General features: G+C 42.1%; 1 protein-coding gene across 9 annotated transcripts; it reads left to right on the top strand.

The window, feature by feature from the left end:
• Positions 1 to 190: 190 nt before the first annotated feature.
• On the top strand, positions 191 to 17,943 carry ena (ENAH actin regulator enabled). Of its 9 annotated transcripts, XM_032437309.2 has the most exons (10): positions 191 to 777; positions 7,754 to 7,906; positions 12,871 to 13,192; positions 13,287 to 13,519; positions 13,996 to 14,302; positions 14,527 to 15,201; positions 15,269 to 15,427; positions 15,494 to 15,712; positions 15,773 to 15,893; positions 15,963 to 17,943. In XM_032437309.2, the coding sequence occupies exons 2-10, from the start codon at positions 7,902 to 7,904 to the stop codon at positions 15,989 to 15,991; spliced, it is 2,070 nt and encodes a 689-aa protein (XP_032293200.1). In that variant the 5' UTR covers positions 191 to 777; positions 7,754 to 7,901; the 3' UTR covers positions 15,992 to 17,943. The 9 variants fall into 9 exon arrangements, with proteins under 9 accessions (XP_032293200.1, XP_032293199.1, XP_032293195.1 ...); XM_032437308.2 differs by lacking the exon at positions 7,754 to 7,906; XM_032437304.2 differs by lacking the exons at positions 191 to 777; positions 7,754 to 7,906 and adding an exon at positions 10,168 to 10,791 and having other exon boundaries at positions 14,008 to 14,302.
• Positions 17,944 to 18,556: the final 613 nt, after the last annotated feature.

The following is an 18,556-nucleotide window of genomic DNA, read 5'->3' as shown; positions in this document are numbered from 1 at the left end:
ATACTATATTATTATATTTCAAATTACATTTTAAGTATTTTATAGCAGCTTAAGGCAATATGCAACATTAACAGTATTGGTTACAATACCTAAAAACTGGTAACGGCACATTTACTAAGAACTCGCTGTTAATACATTTTAGAAAATGTTAATGCTTGGTCGCTGTTAAACCAGGGCTGCCCTGGTACATTACTTTTTACATCAGATCAAATATGGCGCTGGTGTGTTGTTGTCGCTGTCGCAATTTGGCCAAAATTAATTCGAATTAATCGCGTCGTGCACAAAAAGTGACAAAACCGCAATCGCAAGGCGAACAGAAGCAGTATTAATCTTTGCAAAACACCCGTGCAAAGTTATTTTTAAAATTGCATCGAAAAAAAAACGGAGTTGCAGTATAAAACGAAGTAGCCGAAAAAATTGTGTCTCTACTCCTTGAAAAGGAGTTTAGTTTTTCGCTCTCCGTTAATGTGTGTGCGTGTGTGTGTTTGTTTGTGTAAGTGCTGTTCGAGTAAAGTGCTGCCGAAAACTAAAAAAATTGAATTTAAATTGCGGCTTCTTTCCTGTTGTAAAGAAACTAACTAATTTTTCTGAAGAAACCCTGGAAAGAAACGCAGCAAGCACTTTTATCGGCGATTAGTTGTGCTGTCTTTGCCCGCCGCCACTCGATTTGAGTGTGTGCGTGTGCGTGCTTGCAACAGCAGGAAAAAGGGAGTAGCTGCCAGGCAGCGGACACTAACACCAACGCATTTTCACTGTGGAATTAACGAAAATGATGTGGTAAGTTTTTGTTTTAAATTTATTTATAATCTGTGTCTGCGGAGATCTAGAGCAGAATTTAGCCCTGTCGACGGCCGTTGCATTTTCTGCGCATGTTTTTGCCCACGACTTCCGCTTTGTGCTCCCTTTTTAGTTCGGCGGCTGCTGTGGCAGCGACGTCGATAGCTGCTGCTTCACTTCTGCTCCCCTTTTTGCTTATTCTTTCACACAACACGCCCTTTTTCGCATGCGGCTGTGAGTGTGTGCATAGCAGAATTATAATTATGCCTTTTGGGTAAATAATTTAAATTTGCGTATTTTCCATTTTCTACCTACTCATTGGCCGAATGGAGACTTTAACAGCTGTCGCGTCTGCAGCGGCTAAACCAGTTTTTGCATTCATATTTTATATTGTGTGTGTGCGCGCGTGTGTGTGTGTGTGTGTTAGATTTGTCCTGCGCCAGCTTTAATTGTTTTTGTGCATTTCCCCCGACGGCTCCACCGCGTTGGCAGCCCTTCTCCTTTGTTGTTCTCATTTTTGGTGCTTGTTTTTGTGTTGCTGGGCGCAGGCTCTTATATTGATATGCTCTTTCTCTCTCTCTCTCTCCCTCTCTTCCGTGCACTACTCTCCAATTCCTTTTGAATGTTGCCAAACAAACAAATATCCAGCGTTGCCAATTTGAGAGTGAATGTAGGAGGAAAGTGGAGAGAGACGAGAGCCTTGTAAAGAAGAGAGCAAGGCGACGCGGGTGGGGCTATTGATATTTATACTTCTCTTTTATCTTTATCGTGTTTGTTTGAACTTTAATTTATGCGAGCCAAAGTGGGGTTTGCATTCTCCTCTTTGCAACATTTAAATGTCAATGCACCGCAGAGACACGATCCGGGCTCCCTCAAATATCTCTCTCTCTCCCCTTCCTTCTGCCACCCACGAAATGACAGCCAAGTTGCATCACTGGAGTCGCCACATGACTCACTCTTTTATTTTTTGTTCGTTCGCTGCCAAATGAAGCGGGCCAAAGACCCGCAGCTCTCTCTCGCATACACACACACACACACACGCCGACCTATACAGTGACGTACTAAAACAAAATAGCCAAACATCAAAACCAGTTCAGAAACAAAAACAAAAAAACATACAGTAAGTAAATCAAAGTACGCAATTTGTTATTGACGCTTGCAAATTTGAATTTATTCGTGTTGCCAGATTTCACGTTTCAAAAATACTTTTCTGTTGTTTTTTGTTGTTGTTTTTGTTGCTGTAATCGCTTGCCAGTGTTGCATAGCGGTTCCTGCTAACAAACGGCTGCCCTTTTTTTTGTGAATAATTTATGGTATAAACAAGTTAAACAACGTTGCCCACCCAGTCATCATCAGCAGCAGCAGCAGCTGCTATTGGAGTCACGCAACTACTAGATAAGATAAGAACCAAATCGAAATAAATATGTATGTGTGCCGTTTGTACTTCTTTTTTTTTTATCAGCCATCCGTCCCCCTTTCGGTATGTTTGCGTCCTATTTACGCATCTTCTCGTACTTGTGTTCACTTTCAGTTCGCTTTTCGGCATTTTTAACGATGACTAAAACTTTGAAAAAAAATAATATCTAAGAAATCGCCACAAGTTTTCCAAGTATTTGTGTCTTCTCCTTGCGGTATATCCGTGGCTGTATTTCTGTTTTGTTTATGTGTTCGTAGCGCTGACTGCTCTGAATCATAAACTTGCCCCAACTTGTTTTGCTTTGTGACTAAACTTTAACGCGTGTCATAGCAGCCAGAATGCAGATCAATGCACTGAACTTTGACTGTCGCGCAAATGTATTTAAGTTTCTCGCTTTGCTCGCCAGTGTGACCCTGCTCCCACGCAGCATTCAATAAAACTACATTTCCTTTTGTTTGCTTACTTGTTTCTCGCTGAGGCGTCACAATGCGGGTTAGAAAAAAAGGCAGCCGCTTTATATTAATCTGCCTGGCCTTATACTGGATGGTCAGATGCTCTGTTAGTGCTGGTTCCTGCCATTTGTCGATAGATGAATAGATGATCATATTCACACTCTTGTCGAATGACTTTATTAATGCAACAGCAATATAGGAAAAACAGCATAGCTATTTCCCTTAAACTGTAAACAATGTATACTTATAATCAATTTTATGGTGCGCCATCGTCACCTGCATTATTCATTGGAATTCATGAGTCTTCTTGTTCGTCTCTGCCCATCGGATGCATGAAACGTGTTTTGATTTTTATGGTAGCTCCTCATACCTTATATGACTCTTACCTACACACATACAATATAAGCTAAATAATTGCTCGCTGCCTGAATTTGTTTATTTAATAATTTGTTTATTATTGATTTGTTTTGTTCTTACTGAAGAAAATGGGGTTGCCTTCTTGTATTTCTCTTGCAATTTAAACGTGCACTGGTATTTATGTACAGGTTTTCCATGTGGAATGTCAGCCCAGATATTTTTTGGCAGCAATTAGCTAATGGTTCAGATAATTCCGTTTCAATTTGAGTATTTTTTCGCAGAAGCAAAGCAATAGCTCTACATTAATCGCAATTGTGCTGTCTGTGAAATATCGGGAAAAAAAACTATTTCCTTTTTAATGCGCATTAACCGCAGAGGAAAGCATCGTAGATTATGCACTATGCACATGAAATGCGATGGGCCTGAGAGTGTATAATATATTCATATGCGTGATAAATATACCGCTCATATGGCATAAATTGTAGATACAAATATATACGAACTGCACAGATAAGCAAAACGGAGAATGAAATTCGCTTAAGTGGCAGCTTTTCTGGCGTTTCTTTCCACTGTCTTGGCTGCTATAGCTTCGGCTTTGGATTGAAGGCCATTGCATTGGCTCGAGTACCGGCGCACCAAGTACACATGATATGAACAAAATTATCATTCTCAATCCTAAGCAACATACACAGAATCAAACACGCGCCTACATGCGGAAAAATGCAAAATGAATGCCGTGAAATTCGAGTTTGAAAACAGGCAGCCAACTCCGCTCGCTGAGCAATGCACTTGGCGATATTCAGCAGGCATATGCAATGCCCTACAAATAGTTTTGTCAGCTTTATTCGAGTAGTATACGCATTTAAAACCAATTATAGTATGTATATACTATGAAAGGTACCTTGATAGAAATGTTCAAAAAGCTAAAGGAAATCTTCACTCTAATATATATATACTTTTGTGATTTGTTGTTGTTGTTACGGTCAAGAGCTTGGCAGAGCAAGCGTTTCTTTTCAAATGCCTGTTGTGTTCCATTTATTTCATAAATGTGTATAGCTACATACATATGTACTATGCAACTCCGCCTTAAACAAGTTATATTTAAAGCAATTGGCGCGCCATTAAACCATTTTTTACGGCCTAGAAATTTTACCACAATAAACAGACTCTAACATAGACACATTGCCGAAGTTTCTGCTCTGTTCCGGCTGATTCTTTTACTAAATTACCGCCTCCTCTCTTGGTTTTTTTTTTTATTTTTTTTTTTTTTACTAACTTTACGGTCTAACGCTCGGCTATTTAAAGCCGCAGCGGCAACAATATTTATGTATCTATATAAAATATAAAATTTTCAATTTAATATTTGGTATTTGTTTTTTTTTTTTTTTTAAATCAAATAAACGTGGCTTGTAACTCATATTCTGAAATAACTTTTTTCTTTCCTAAATGGAAATAGGCAATTGTGGCAAAAGACAAAAATGCCTCATATTAAAATTAAGATTTGTTCTTTTATTTTTCTCGCTACATTCCATTGACAATGGCCCTCGCGTCTCACTCCCGGTCGGCATCGTCAGTCGAAACGGGAAGAGCCGCATACGCTGATTAAATAAAAAACTTGAAGTGGCAAAAAGTATTAAATTGAACTGCCACAGTGACCAAAGTTGATATGAAGTCAATAGCTCTAGGGTTCCTGTACCTCCTCCCCATAGTCTCCGTTCCGTCTCCGCGCTGACAATGCTCAAAGAGGAATTGCAAGCACTTGAAGTGCTTCCGCTCGGTCTGGGGCTGCGACTGCGACTGTGACTGTGACTGGAATCAGACATGTTACAGCCGAGCAGCGGGTTGCTTTTTGTTTTTCCCAACGAAAAGGTGACGGGCAAAGTTTTCTTTTCGTTTTGATTGCATCGAAATACTTCTGCTCTTGGTTGGCGACTCTTGGTGCAACGTTGCCAAAGTGCTACGATTTTTGGGCATGATTTTCTGCCCAATATCTAGGAGAAACATTAAAAAATGCTTGTATGGGCAATTGTTCAAAAATATACAATTGACAGTCAATTGTGAATTGGTTAAAAGGTAGGAAATAGATTTAAATGAATCGAATTATTTTTCCGTTACTGGGTATTTGACATTCGTGCAAGCTGTTATTCGTTGTCCGTTATGGTTATTGTTGTTATTTTGTGCTAAATTGATGTTTGTCGCTGCTGCACATTTCCCTACCTACCCTCTTTCTAGCTGCCAGCTGATTATATTATGATTATGATTATGATATGTCCGCTTCTCACTTGAACTTTGTGGGTTGAACTGGAATCAACTCCAGCGGCTTGAGAGTGGCAGTTCGGCTGATGGAAGAGTCTATGCCGAATCCCCTTTGTCGTGTGTGTAGTGCAATAATAGATCTTTTTCGTATTTAGTTGCGCTCTATTTCATTTCATTTTTTATATTTTTTATTTAAGCAGGCAGTCGATAGTAAAGAGTCGCATTATATTATATTTCTCCAAAATTTTTCGGTTTGCTTCATTAAATTGATGCGCTGGGGCAAAAGAACAACAATATTTTTGGGTCGATTGATTGCCCCCTGCCTAGCCTAATAATGTCCACAAACGCAAAGTTCAGACTGGATTACAACAAATTAATTGCTTGTAGATGCAAACATAGTTTATTAGCAGCTGATCCGAGAAGCTGTGAGAAGCCATGGTAAACTGCAAAAGGCTTGACGCTTGGCTGCTGATTTTGATATGCCTGGGAGTCTTTTACTCTTCTGAATGATTCGCCTTATGGATTTTGGCAAAAGATAATGTGGTAAACAGCTGGCACAACACACTCAAAAACCGCACAATGCTGTAGTCAAAGTCAGGAGAGCGACCCAAATTCAGTCGCAATCCAAACTAAAGCACACTTCTGTCCAACCCGAGAGCGTGGACGCAGACAAAGGCAAAGGTGACTGCCTGCGCCGCTTGGAAAACCCGTTTGCAATCTGCTTGACCATATCAATTGCGACGATGCCGCCTTGGCTAGATTGGGCTCCAACGCGAGTGCTAAAAAGCCGAAAACAAAGAAGTTGTGTTGGCTTGAATTGGCAGACTAAAAGATGTGTATGAACCTAAGCACGGATTACTCTGCTTGGCATAGTAATATTAGAGACGGAAGATGTTAGAGGTGGAATTGCAAGTTGCGTTAATGTGTCAATGTTTGCCTTTGAAGCTGTCAAATCAAAAATTCAACGAGTCACGCGAACAAGCACGACACAAAACAAATGGGGGGAAATTTCCGTGTGCAATGCGGCGCATTAATTTGTTATTGTTTTGAGTGCAAACATTTGGTGTCCTTTGCAAAGCAGAAAACGGAAAACTGGGACTGGTATCGGAATAGGGTTGAAATTGTGACATGCCAACTGACATCATTCCAAACGCCACGTAGGAGGAGTCATGCAAATTCCTGGAAACGTTTTATTTTGTCGACAGAATGACAAAAACGTGTCTTATTCCCGGCTAGAGATGGGAGCACGGTATTTGGAGCTCTCAACTGTAAACCCTCTAGCCGGATGCCGGATGTATTGTCTTCGGGTTAGGAGCGTAAAACAAACCATCTGCATGTCTGCTTTCGATCGGTTTGGCTTACTTGCCACCCCCAACAGCAGAAAGTAACGACTGGCTTTAAGGGCTGTTTGTAGAAGCCCTTTCCCGAAATTGACTTTTTAACTGCCTACGAGTCGAGGGAGGATCTAGCCTGGTGAAAGCAAAGAAGCAGAACATGTGCCTCTGAGCCGCTTAACGCTTAACGAAATTTTAATGACTTTGTCGGATTTGTTTGCTTAGCCAACAATGTAATTATATTCGTGAAAATTGACTCGTCAAATGCTATCATATTTCGTACAAGTGTAAGTGCCAATTGCTTCAATCTTATTATTGCTTGAGTCAGCACACATCTATTTTTGAAGAGATTTCTCTCACCAGAACGAAATATATATCGTCCACACGAGTACGTCGATTTGTCGCCCTTTCAATTTGAATAAAAACAAAAACAATTACTTACAGACTGAGAATATGCTTACACACCAGAAGTAGCTGATAATTACATCGCGAATGTGGTCGCTGTGATAAACTCTATACTCAATGGATTTTGCGCATTCTGGGCACTTCCGGCCACAAAGCGGACGTTGGAGTAACGAGCCCGCATAACGATTGCGAAGGCGCGCTAAGGGCAGGTTATTAGCTAACTATGACGCAAACAATGCTCTATGTGGAGGGGACGCGTCGTACGAAACTAGGTCAAAAACCTTTTTTGAGAAGCTTGACACAAATTTCGCATGGCTCTGGCTGCGCTTATGCGTTGCACGGCCCCGAAGCGATTCGGTGGTTTTGCCTAGTTCGGTCTTTAGAATTATGTATTGACCGTATTCATTAGACAGGGGACGCCGCTTGCATCTTTCATGCAAATGAGCTTAGCTGTCTGTTGTCTTCATTATGTTCGCCACATTTTTTATAGAGTTTTTGACATTTTTAAAAGAAAGAAAAAGTAAATAAGCCATGGAACAGAAGCCGCATTGTCTATCGACGGTTATATTTATATTAAGTCTCTGCGGCTTGTATTATTATTGTTTTCTGCAGCTACTTTCATTTGCTGTCATTCGACGGTTGCTTTAGCTAATTGATGGGGCTAGCTATAATCGCAAGGTCTCTTTTCATCAATTTAGGCTCGGGCATAAGACTGTGTTTATTGACCGGGATATTCTGTTTTAATACATTTACAGATATCATAAATATAATTAACAAGAAAAAGCGAGGAGACGAGCAGCACCTGGTGGAAGCCAAGCGAAGCACAACTAACCCCGCTCCATACATCAAAAGTCCGCCCGGTTTTCCGCTTAAGCAACAGTAACAAAAACAAACAAAAACGAAATGACGTAAGTGCCACATCGAATTTCAAGTTTGATTTCATCTTATGTATATTTTTATATGTATATATTTAAAGATATATTACATTGTCGCAAAGTTATTGTAATTTATCAGTCGCCACGACGTTGAAACGTTGCGTATTCGTTTGACTTCAGTCAAGGACATTTCAATTATGACGCCGGCCACTCTCACTGGCATTCTAATTCTTTCTTGGTTAACCCAATTGACGATATTGATGCTGCTAGCGACTTGTCGATCGACATGTGTCCCACTAGAGCCGATACAATTTGACTGAACGGAATACCTGCCCACATTGAGACTGCCAATTGTTTATAGGTCAGCGAAACGAGGTGACACCCAGCCCTTAGAGGCCTGAAGTTGTCTTTTTTAATGCCCATAATTTGTTTTAGCTACATGACGTTTACGCGACCGGGGAGTGGCACATCCGTCGGCTTCCTGCCAAATCGGACTGTGTGCTTAGTCAGGGCATTTGTCTCCGTTCTGCTTGATAACTGATTCATAAGCGAAAAACTCAGTCAGTTTTGGGGCTCATTTTCTGGGTGTGTCATCATTTATTGCCGTTGCCGTTGCCGTTGCCGTTGCCGTGTTGTCTCCGCGGAAATACGGCAGGCTTTAAACTGAGCACTCAGCTTTTGGCCCCGCTCTGTTTGTCCAGTTTAGCTTAGCCCATTGCGGTACACTCTCCGCAGTGGAATTTGCAATTAAATGGCCCAAAAGTAGAATATAGCTAACTAGAGTTTCTCGCTCGGGTCTCTATCAATGGTGTACTGAGAAAATTACTGTGCAGCTCTTGAAAGTTCGGGGTTACTTTAATTGTTTAATTGATTTGAAGTGCACAACAGATCTCCCTAAAGCCCTTGAATTCCGGTCTAATTGTAACGCATTCACTCAACCAGTGCATTTTTATCTAATAGTCGAGTAATGCGTCCAAAATAGAAACAGTTCAAGAGCGACGACCAACATAGTGAGTCGCATTGCTGAATCATTTGCTTATTCATTTTGAAAAAGTTTAATAATAAATGCGGAAAAGTGGAACAACGCAGGAACAGGTAACTCGGTAGCTCTTTGAGTCAAATCCGAGACTAACTCAAATCTGATTGATGCTGGAGGATTGGAGAAGTATTGAATGATTCCAGCAAGAGTTAAGGCTCTTTCGATTGCTGCTCGTTCGGACTGTCAGACCTCCCCTTTGTTGCCATGTAGGGCTTTTAGAAACTAATAAAGACGCTATAGCCGAGGAATTGCCAAATCATTTAAGGCACGGCCTGATCTATTGAGTGTTAAATTCGAGTACGAGTTCGAGCTGTGGCCTGCCAGGCCTAGCCCGTTTTACAAAGCCATTAAGCTGCAGAATAATCGTAGCTCAAATCATACAAAAATCACACACAGAGCTTTAAAGACCAGACGCGCGCATTATAACGAGCTCTAAGAGCAACAACATTCTAAATAGATAAATACCATGTTAATTGGAAATGTACGCTTAAGTATTGTAGTAGAACAAAAAAAAAATTCAAACTGATTCAGTTACTCAACCGCCGGCAGCTCTACAGCTCGGCAGCGAGACAGACTGTATTTATATGAATTTTTCATGGCATGCCACAAGCTGTGCATTCCCCTGTCCTCCTGCCGACTTGCTTCCTACTTACTGCTATGCCGCCTCAACAAAACAGCTGAATACAAAAAAAAAAAAAAAAAAAAAGAAAAAAGAACTTTATAGTCGCTCGGGGGGAAATATAAATTATTGAGCTCGTTCTTAAGTAATTATCGCAGAGAGAAGGACGGACTGATCTACTGACTGAGCGACTAGACTATCTGACAGAATGGACAACTGGGCAAGGGAGGAGAGCTGTCTACAGCTGAGCTTAGGCTGCGATGCGAGCGGCTTTTTAATTGCATCGTCAAGTGGGAACCGAATAATACTGAAGAGAAGAGCAGACAATTTTAAGGGATCTGTGGGTCGGCTAGACTACGAATGGATCTCAGTAGCACATCTCATTATTTTATTGTCTGAAAGTGTAATTACACAGACTCTCGGCCGTGATCGGCGATCGTCGCTCTCGCTCGCGTTGTCTGCTCTTTTCTTGTTGCTCTTTTGGCTTCGGCTCACCGCGAGTCGAGTGGCTGTTCTGTGAGCGGCTTGGCAAACTCCATGCTCGTATGTTTCTGCCTCTCTTTCTGGGGCCAAGTTCAGGCCGAGACTTGTTTGGCGCGTTCAGTCTCAATTGAGGTTCGATTACGATCAGCCGCAAGCAGCAGCCACGGCTGCACATACGATAGTTTGTGAACGAAGCGAACCTAGACAAACATCAATTCCATTTATTTATTGAGTGCTGTGATCGTGTGACCGAACGCTTGTCTGGGGAACCGTGTTTGTGTTTGTGTGTGTGTGTACGGCTGCCTCTGCAAATGTTTGCTATTACTTAATGGCCATGAAGAAACTTTATGCCAAAACCTCGTTTACGAGCAAGAAGTCCAATGCTAGTGTCGCCGTAGCTGGGCCCATTCTGGCCTATCATCAGCCCGCCAATGCAAAGCTGGCCATGTGCGAGTTCCAGGCGAACGAGGAACAACAGGATGCCGATCTGCTGGTCAAGCGCAGCCAAAGTCTTTACAACAAGGGCCGAAGTATGCCGGCGGCTGGCAGGGATTACTACAGCGTTAGGGAGCTGCAGGAACTGGATCTGCTGGACTATCGCCATCCCATGTACCATCATTACCAGCAGGATCTTTTGTTGCGTCAGCGCAGTGTCACGGCTTACCACGAGCATGAACAACTGGTGTTGCAGTTGCCCATGGCCCAGGGCACGCCCACGCCCACGCCCATCTATGAGGCGCCCACATGGACACAATCGCTAGTCAATGACCAGTCCTTGTACGTACCGACGGGCCAAGATGTTGGTTCAATGCACAGCAGACATGTCGATGCATCATTATCATCAACATCAACATCAACATCATTATCCACCGCGACCACAAACTCTATCTTGATAGCTAGCCCAGCCTCTCCTCCCACAGTATCTACCTCTGCGCCTGCCTCCACTTTGTCCACATCGACTGCTATATTTTCTACTTTACGCAAGTGCGTAGCTCTGCCCCAGTCCCCGCTCCCGTCCCAGTCTCGTTCGGCGACCAACTCGATATCAGCTAACGCTGACCCAGCTTCCACTTCCAATTGCTCCGCTGTCCCTGCTTTTGCTCCGTCCAGACTGACCAGCTCTATCTCGTTCTCAATTAGAGCGCCACGTTCAACAACAACAACAACAAAAACAACAACAGCCGCAAATCAGCATCTCTATAGCAACATTCATCATTATTTGCTACTGCAGCAACAAAACAAGCAAACACAACAACCACAGCAACAACAACAACAACAGCAACAGCAGCAACAGCAACAGCAACACGTACAACGCATCCCTCAACGTCGCCATAATTCGGTCAAATATAAATTAATTGGGGGCCCAACAAGTTTAACGTATGTTTTTCTTCTTTTCATATTATTTTTCTTTCTTCTCTCAGATCGGCTTTTCAATTTGAGCGTCCTTTTTCCTACAGGTCACAGATCTTGAAACGTGATCCAATCTTTTTTGAATATTTTCCATTACATATTTCCCTTGCCCATCTGGCGTCGTATCACAGGCAAAGTTTAGATTTCCTGCGTATATCCCAAGTTAAATTTGGATCGCTCGCTGGCAGAGGGCTTCCTCGTGTCGACCTGCTACCAATGTGCTCGCAACTGTATATAATTGAACGCAAATTAAAACCTATAAAGAAAATTGCTTTCGTGCTGGAAATGTGCATAAAACTTAACGCACGAATTAATCCACAACTCAAGCTCAAAACGAAATATAAACACAAAATTTCACCTGCGTTCGCCGTAATGAAGTCTTTAAACGACCCACATGAATGGAATGTAATTTGCATTAATCTCATTACCTGACCACATGCTCATTTCCAACCACTGAATAAACCTCCCACTTTCTTGCTGTTCATTTGAAGCGAAGCACTCGATGCCGGAGCCTGCAAATCGTTTGGGAATGCCAGCCAGTACGAGAGAGTAAGATCATCTGCGTCTCGTCCCTGTTGGTATCTAACAAAATTACACGTATCTCATAGATAAACTTCACTTTCGTTCCACGAAACACATCATCGTATGCCGTAAATGACCAACTACCCCAACACAGCACGTTTGTTATATAAGGCCGCACAGCTGTGGACTTGCTTCTCGGCCATTTTCCTCACTTCCCTCGCACACATAGCGCTAGATATCGGGCTCCATTTAAGTGCAAAACCAGTCAACTTTAAGACAGGCCAAGTTTTGCTGCCTGCCAGAATACTGAAGCCAGCTCTAGACAGAGCAAAAAGACGGCGATCGTAACTCGTTTTTTCTTTTATTTTTTTTGTTTTGTCTCTGTTGGGGCTGTCATTAACTCTTGCAGCTTGTTGCAGCGACTGAGAGCCGAGCTGTTGTCATCAACGTCATGCTTGCAGCATATTTGAAACTCTTCTATTGCATCGTGTTTAGTTTTTCCGGTTTAATTGTCAATGCGCCGCAAAAAATATGTTAAAGGTTGCGTAAAAGTTCATTAGAACTATTTAATCGGCGGCGGGGCAATGACAACTGCGTGACAGGTGTGCAATTTTCTCAGGGGGAATACGGGCTTTACAATGAACGCCAAGCGCTTCCTGTCCAGTCCCGGCTACAGCTTCATCCACAGAGATCACTGCACTTCAGTTCAAGCGTGTGAAACTTTGTGAAAGCCGAGACGTAAATGGAAAGAAACAGAATTAACCAGAGGTGTGGTCGGGATGTTAAGTCTATGTTAGTTGTACCTTGAATAAATCATCTAATGCTTTTCTGATTGTGGTGCGCTTTACGTTTTCGATATCTTACTCGTTTCCTCGGCTCCCTCAAATAATTAGTCTTGCGTATCTGTTCTTCATTTATTTACAGTGAGCAAAGCATTATTGGCGCCCGCGCCTCTGTGATGGTCTACGATGACAACCAGAAAAAGTGGGTGCCATCGGGCAGCTCGTCGGGATTGAGCAAGGTGCAAATCTATCATCACCAGCAGAATAACACATTTCGTGTGGTGGGACGCAAGCTGCAAGACCATGAGGTGGTCATCAACTGCTCTATACTAAAGGGTCTCAAATATAATCAGGCTACGGCCACGTTCCATCAGTGGCGCGACTCCAAGTATGTATACGGTCTTAACTTTTCCAGCCAGAGCGACGCGGAGAACTTTGCTCGGGCCATGATGCATGCCCTGGAGGTAAGTGTCGGGTTCTCTCCTGCTTCTAGCCGTAAGCAATGTGTGTCATTGTCTCTCTCTCTCTCTCTTTCTCTGTCCATCGACTTGTGGCCAGGTGCTAAGTGGTCGCGTGGTAAACAATCCTGCCGGCCAGCCTACAAATGGCAATGGATACGAGGAGGATATGGGCTACCGTACGATGACCAGCGAAGATGCGGCAATTTTGCGACAGAACAACGGTATGGCCGGCCACATAACACCATCGGCCCAAACGCCAACATCGCAGACAAATCAGAACAACATACCGCAGAGTCCGCCAACGCCGCAGGGACATCATCGCACAAGCAGGTGGGTCTTTGATCACAGTTTCAGTTCCAGGGCACTCATGTCATCAACAGTGTTGCCAATTTGGCTTTATCTAGCTATAGTTGATTGATTTCACAAGTCTCAGCTACATTTTCAAACTAATTTAGCCTTTGTTTGACATCTGAATGACAAGTTCTAGCAAAACTAAATTTAGCTGCAATTTAACATTAAATTCAGCTACTTTTTGTAGCGGCATTTGGCAACACTGGTCATCAATCAATCAGTCGACATATCTTTTGATTTCGTTCATTTTTCTTCTCTCTTTCACACACTGACACAAAAAATAAACACACACACATGCTTTCCTGTAACATGCACATCGTTCTGTTTGTTGTCGTCGTACTCGATACTCGATTCTCGATTCTCGATACCTAACACATCATGCTCTCTAACACACTCATACATTGAATCGATCTTCGAATCGAACTGCCGAATCATCACAAATTGCTCACAAAAAGGAATTCCCTTAGCGCACCGCCGGCGCCGCAGCCGCAGCAACAACAGCAATTGGCATCACAGCCGGGCTCGCACTACGGACCCACTTCAAACGGGCCAACGTCCAATGGCCTGCCGCAGCAGGGTAATCCACAGATGCAAATTCCTCCTGCACCCGGCCAGACACAGCAGCAACAACAACAGCAGCAGCAGCAGCAACAACAACAGCAGCAGCAGCAGCAACAGTACCAACAGCAGCAACAGCCCGTCTATAATACGCAGCAACAGCAGCAGCCACAGATGGTGCAAGCGGGATATGCGCCCCCACAGGTAGGTGTGGTCGACTTGGGCTTGTACCGTTCAGCCAGGTCCGCTTAAGGTCCGTCTATGTTGCTACTTTTACCTTTCTGTTTCATTTCATTCCAAACATTCGCACGTCCGCAATTGGCTTGAAATTTCCCCAAAAACTAAAACGAACCGAACCCACTACCACCAAAACAACCAACACAACCACCACCATCGCTACCGTTACAACCACAACAACCACCCGCCAGCAGTACCAGCAGCCCCATTATGTGCTCTCAAACTCTAATCCCAATCTCAATCTACATCAATACCCGACACAGCCACAGCCACCGATGCCGCCGGTGCATCAGAATGGGGGCGGACCCATATATGGGTCTGCGCAGCCAGCCCACATACCGAGTTCGGCAAGCTCCAATAGCGTCGTGTACACCACTCAGCAGCAGTTGATACCTCAGCCACCGCTGGCGCCGGGTATGCCCGCTCCTGGGTATGTCCAGCACAATGGCCAACAGCAGCAGGCGGAGAATCCTTATGGGCAAGTTCCGCTGGCACCACCTATGATGCAGCAACAGGGCGGTGGTGTGCCAATGCCGCCGCCACTTAATCGTATGAGCAGCACGGGCGGCGGACCAGGACAAGCGGCTGCGCCGGCGCCACCACCACCGCCACCTACATTCGGTGGTGCACCGCCGGCCCCGCCACAGATGTTTAATGGAGCTCCAGCGCCACCGCAGCCGCCGGCACCGCCTGCGCTACCGGCTCAGGGGGGGCCGTCAGGTGGACCAGGCGGTCCTGGTGCACCACCGCCGCCACCACCGCCCCCCGTGGGTGCCGGTGCCGCAGGCAAGAAGGATGATCCGCAAGCCGATCTTATGGGCTCGTTGGCCTCGCAGCTGCAGCAGTTTAAACTAAAAAAGAACAAGGTAAGGAAGAGCTGTCAAATTATAATGAACAATATTGGCTAATCGATTTTTCGATTGTTTGTTTAAGTCCACAACAGCTGCTCCTGAAAATAGCGGCAGCAGCACCTCCAGCGGCGGCAGCGGTAATTATGGCACCATTGGACGTAGCTCCAATGGCATGGCATCTATGATGGACGAGATGGCCAAGACGCTCGCTCGGCGTCGTGCGCAGGCCGAGAAAAAGGAGGTGAGTTGGGTGTTTATGACAATTTCTATATACGATTATTTATTGCTACTTATCGACTCTGTGCAGCCCGATCCTGAGCCAGAAGTTAAACAAAGGCCGTGGGAAAAGTCAAATACGTTGCCCCACAAGTTGAGCAGTGGCGGCGGCAGCAACACCACGTCAAGTGCACAAGTCGGAGCCAACGGCAGTGGCGGCAGCGGTAACAACACAACGAACAGCGGTGGCGAATCGCCGCGTCCCATGCGCAAGCGTTTCGGCAGCGCCAGCGAGGAGACCATTCTCAAGGTGAGTTGATTTTTATATAGTTGGTAATTGATAATTGATAATGACCCTTGTCGCGCTTAGCAGGTCAATGGCGATGGTCTGTCGCTGGCGCTGTCCAACAGCGACCTGGACACCCTGAAAGCTGAGATAGTGCGTGAGATGCGGCTGGAGATACAGAAAGTGAAAAACGAAATCATAGACGGTAAGCTATTTCGACATTCCAGCTTTCTGCGCTTACTTGTCTTCTAAAGCACATTTTCATGCCTTGCAGCTATCAAATCGGAGTTCAATCGTAGATAGATCAAAATAAATATTTAGCCTCAAAGCAGCCTCTATCACTGTCTACTGTTTACTGCCTACACCAAGTATAACAAGAATAAGAACCAGAAACACCAACACTTTACACAAACACTGTCCTAAAAGTGAGTCCGGCTATGGCCGGGTTGTCGTGTCTTCAGCAACCGGCGCACGTGTCACGAACTGAGTTATATTGCATGTTAACAGAAATCGCGTCAAATATTTAAATGTGTAATTTTAAATATTTTAATTGTATTTCATTCATATATTCAAATGGCGCCCAACATAATGGGCATATACAAGCAGCATATACATATATAAAATTTATATATATCTACATACGTATATAGATTTACCACAAAATATATATATATATATATATATATATATGAATATATATTTATATGTATATTTATATATATATATATATATATATATATATAGAAATATAAATCTTATACATATACGAAAGTACGCAATTATGTATCAGCTTTTTACGAGAACAAGAAACTTTAGTCAAAATAATTTTAATTCTAATCGATTTCTAAGTTACGCAAATTTCGTGCGAGGAAAATTTTAGTATGTAATTTTACAACTGTACATTATTTTTACATAAGTATAAAACAATTTAAATGTGAACAAGAAATGCATTGTATACTTTTGTTCTGTGTTTACCCAGCGTATTTTGTCGCCCTCTAACCTCCTAGCCGATGAGGAGCACTTATTTCAAATGCATTTCATTTTCGCTTTTCTTAAATACCAAAAAAAAAAAAACAAAAAAAAAATCAAAAACTCGTAAATAATTACATATAAACATAAGCCAAAAATAAACCTATACAAGAAAAGAAAGAAACAAAACATTTTTAACAAGCATCTATCTATTCTACATATAAGTATATCACACACTTTCTCACACACACACACACATACACAAACACTAATGCATACAAGTTTAGATAAACGCGTTGTAAGGCAGTATAGTATTACGAAAAGACGATTGCAAATTTAAGAGTCGCAATCCCATAGATGCGTCATGGGATTATCAATTTAATCAAAACACAGAATAACGTCAATGCATTTGATAACTCTTCAACAATTCCCCAGTTGACAACTGACATGAAAACAAAACACTTTCCTAAGTCACGATCTCATTAAAACACAAGAAATATTGATAAAACCCGAAATATACCTTAACAACAACAACAACAACAACAACAACAAGTAAAAAGTCTTCAAAACATTTCAAAGTGGAATTGAGTGTAGTGTTCAGCACTTTTGAAAGCATTAGCGTTATATATACATACAATATTTACCATTAGAAAACAGATATTGATAAACTATAAACGCTCAACTATTATCGAATTACAGAGAAGGCGAAAGTAAATTCAAAATCACGAGCAAATACAACAAATTGACTGCTGCATTAAAATAAACATAAAACATGATTAAAATACCAAGTAGCCAGTAAATTGATAAGCCTCTTATCCTCCATTAGAGACCCAAATTGTTTTCCTAGTTGATCCTGAACACATTGAGTACCAATTTCAACTTCCATATACAATTAAGACTAAATAGTGAAATTTATACAACTTGAATGAGACGTAAGCAAACATACGAATATTGAAATCGTTGGAGATGAGTTTAGTTCTTAGGACTGAACCCATAACGAAGTGAAATTGTTTATTAAGTGAAACATTTATTTATACAACAATGCGGATGGACATTAATTTTAAATAATAATAATTTTTTATATTGATTGTGTAAGGTCGATTTAGAGATATTTAATCCTAGTTCTATGTGTATATGGGCAATGTATATGAAAATGTTATGATTTTTTGTATTTTTATATATGATCTTTGTATTGGCTGCAACTGCAACAAGTTTATATAATATTACAACACACACACACAAAAAAAAAAAAAAAACTATTTTAAAAACAAGATGATGAGGGGTGATCAGATCTTGTGCAGTGGTAACCGCATAATTTTATGTATTAAATTAAATATATTATACACTTATATACAAAAAATATTCAATATACAAGCATATTACAAACAAGCCTCGGAAAGTCGACAGCAACAACAGCATTCAAATCTTGACTTGAGATCAAAATAAAAATCAGCAACGGATTCATTTAGAGATTTAAGTGGCATAAGTTATAAGCAGATATCGCATCGAAGCGAACGAAATAGAATGCATAATAAGCAAAATTAAAGAACGTAAAATGAAATAAACAAGCGTTTGTATGTAAAAACAAAAAAAAAAGTATCAAATTGGACATTTTTATATGGGCATGGGATTTCACAAAATATTACGGTTTTTCGAGCTTTCAAGTTTCCATGAGCTACACTGCAGTTTTGTAGCAGCCAGCTTCGAAACGTCAGTCGAAAGCGTTTTTTAAATAAACTGTTAGCGGTGCGCATGCCGAGTTTTAATACAGTGCGGCTAAAATGTTGCCTATCAATTTAAACAGAAATGAAATAATTATTTTGCTGATACAAATAATTTGCCATTTAACTCGAATAGTTAATATTAGTTATTCGCCTGAGAAGTTGATCGATTTTGTGC

This window comes from Drosophila virilis, chromosome 5 (genome assembly GCF_030788295.1).
Source record: "Drosophila virilis strain 15010-1051.87 chromosome 5, Dvir_AGI_RSII-ME, whole genome shotgun sequence".
NCBI classification, from domain to species: Eukaryota; Metazoa; Arthropoda; class Insecta; order Diptera; family Drosophilidae; genus Drosophila; species Drosophila virilis.
This window is presented reverse-complemented; position numbering and strand designations above follow the sequence as displayed.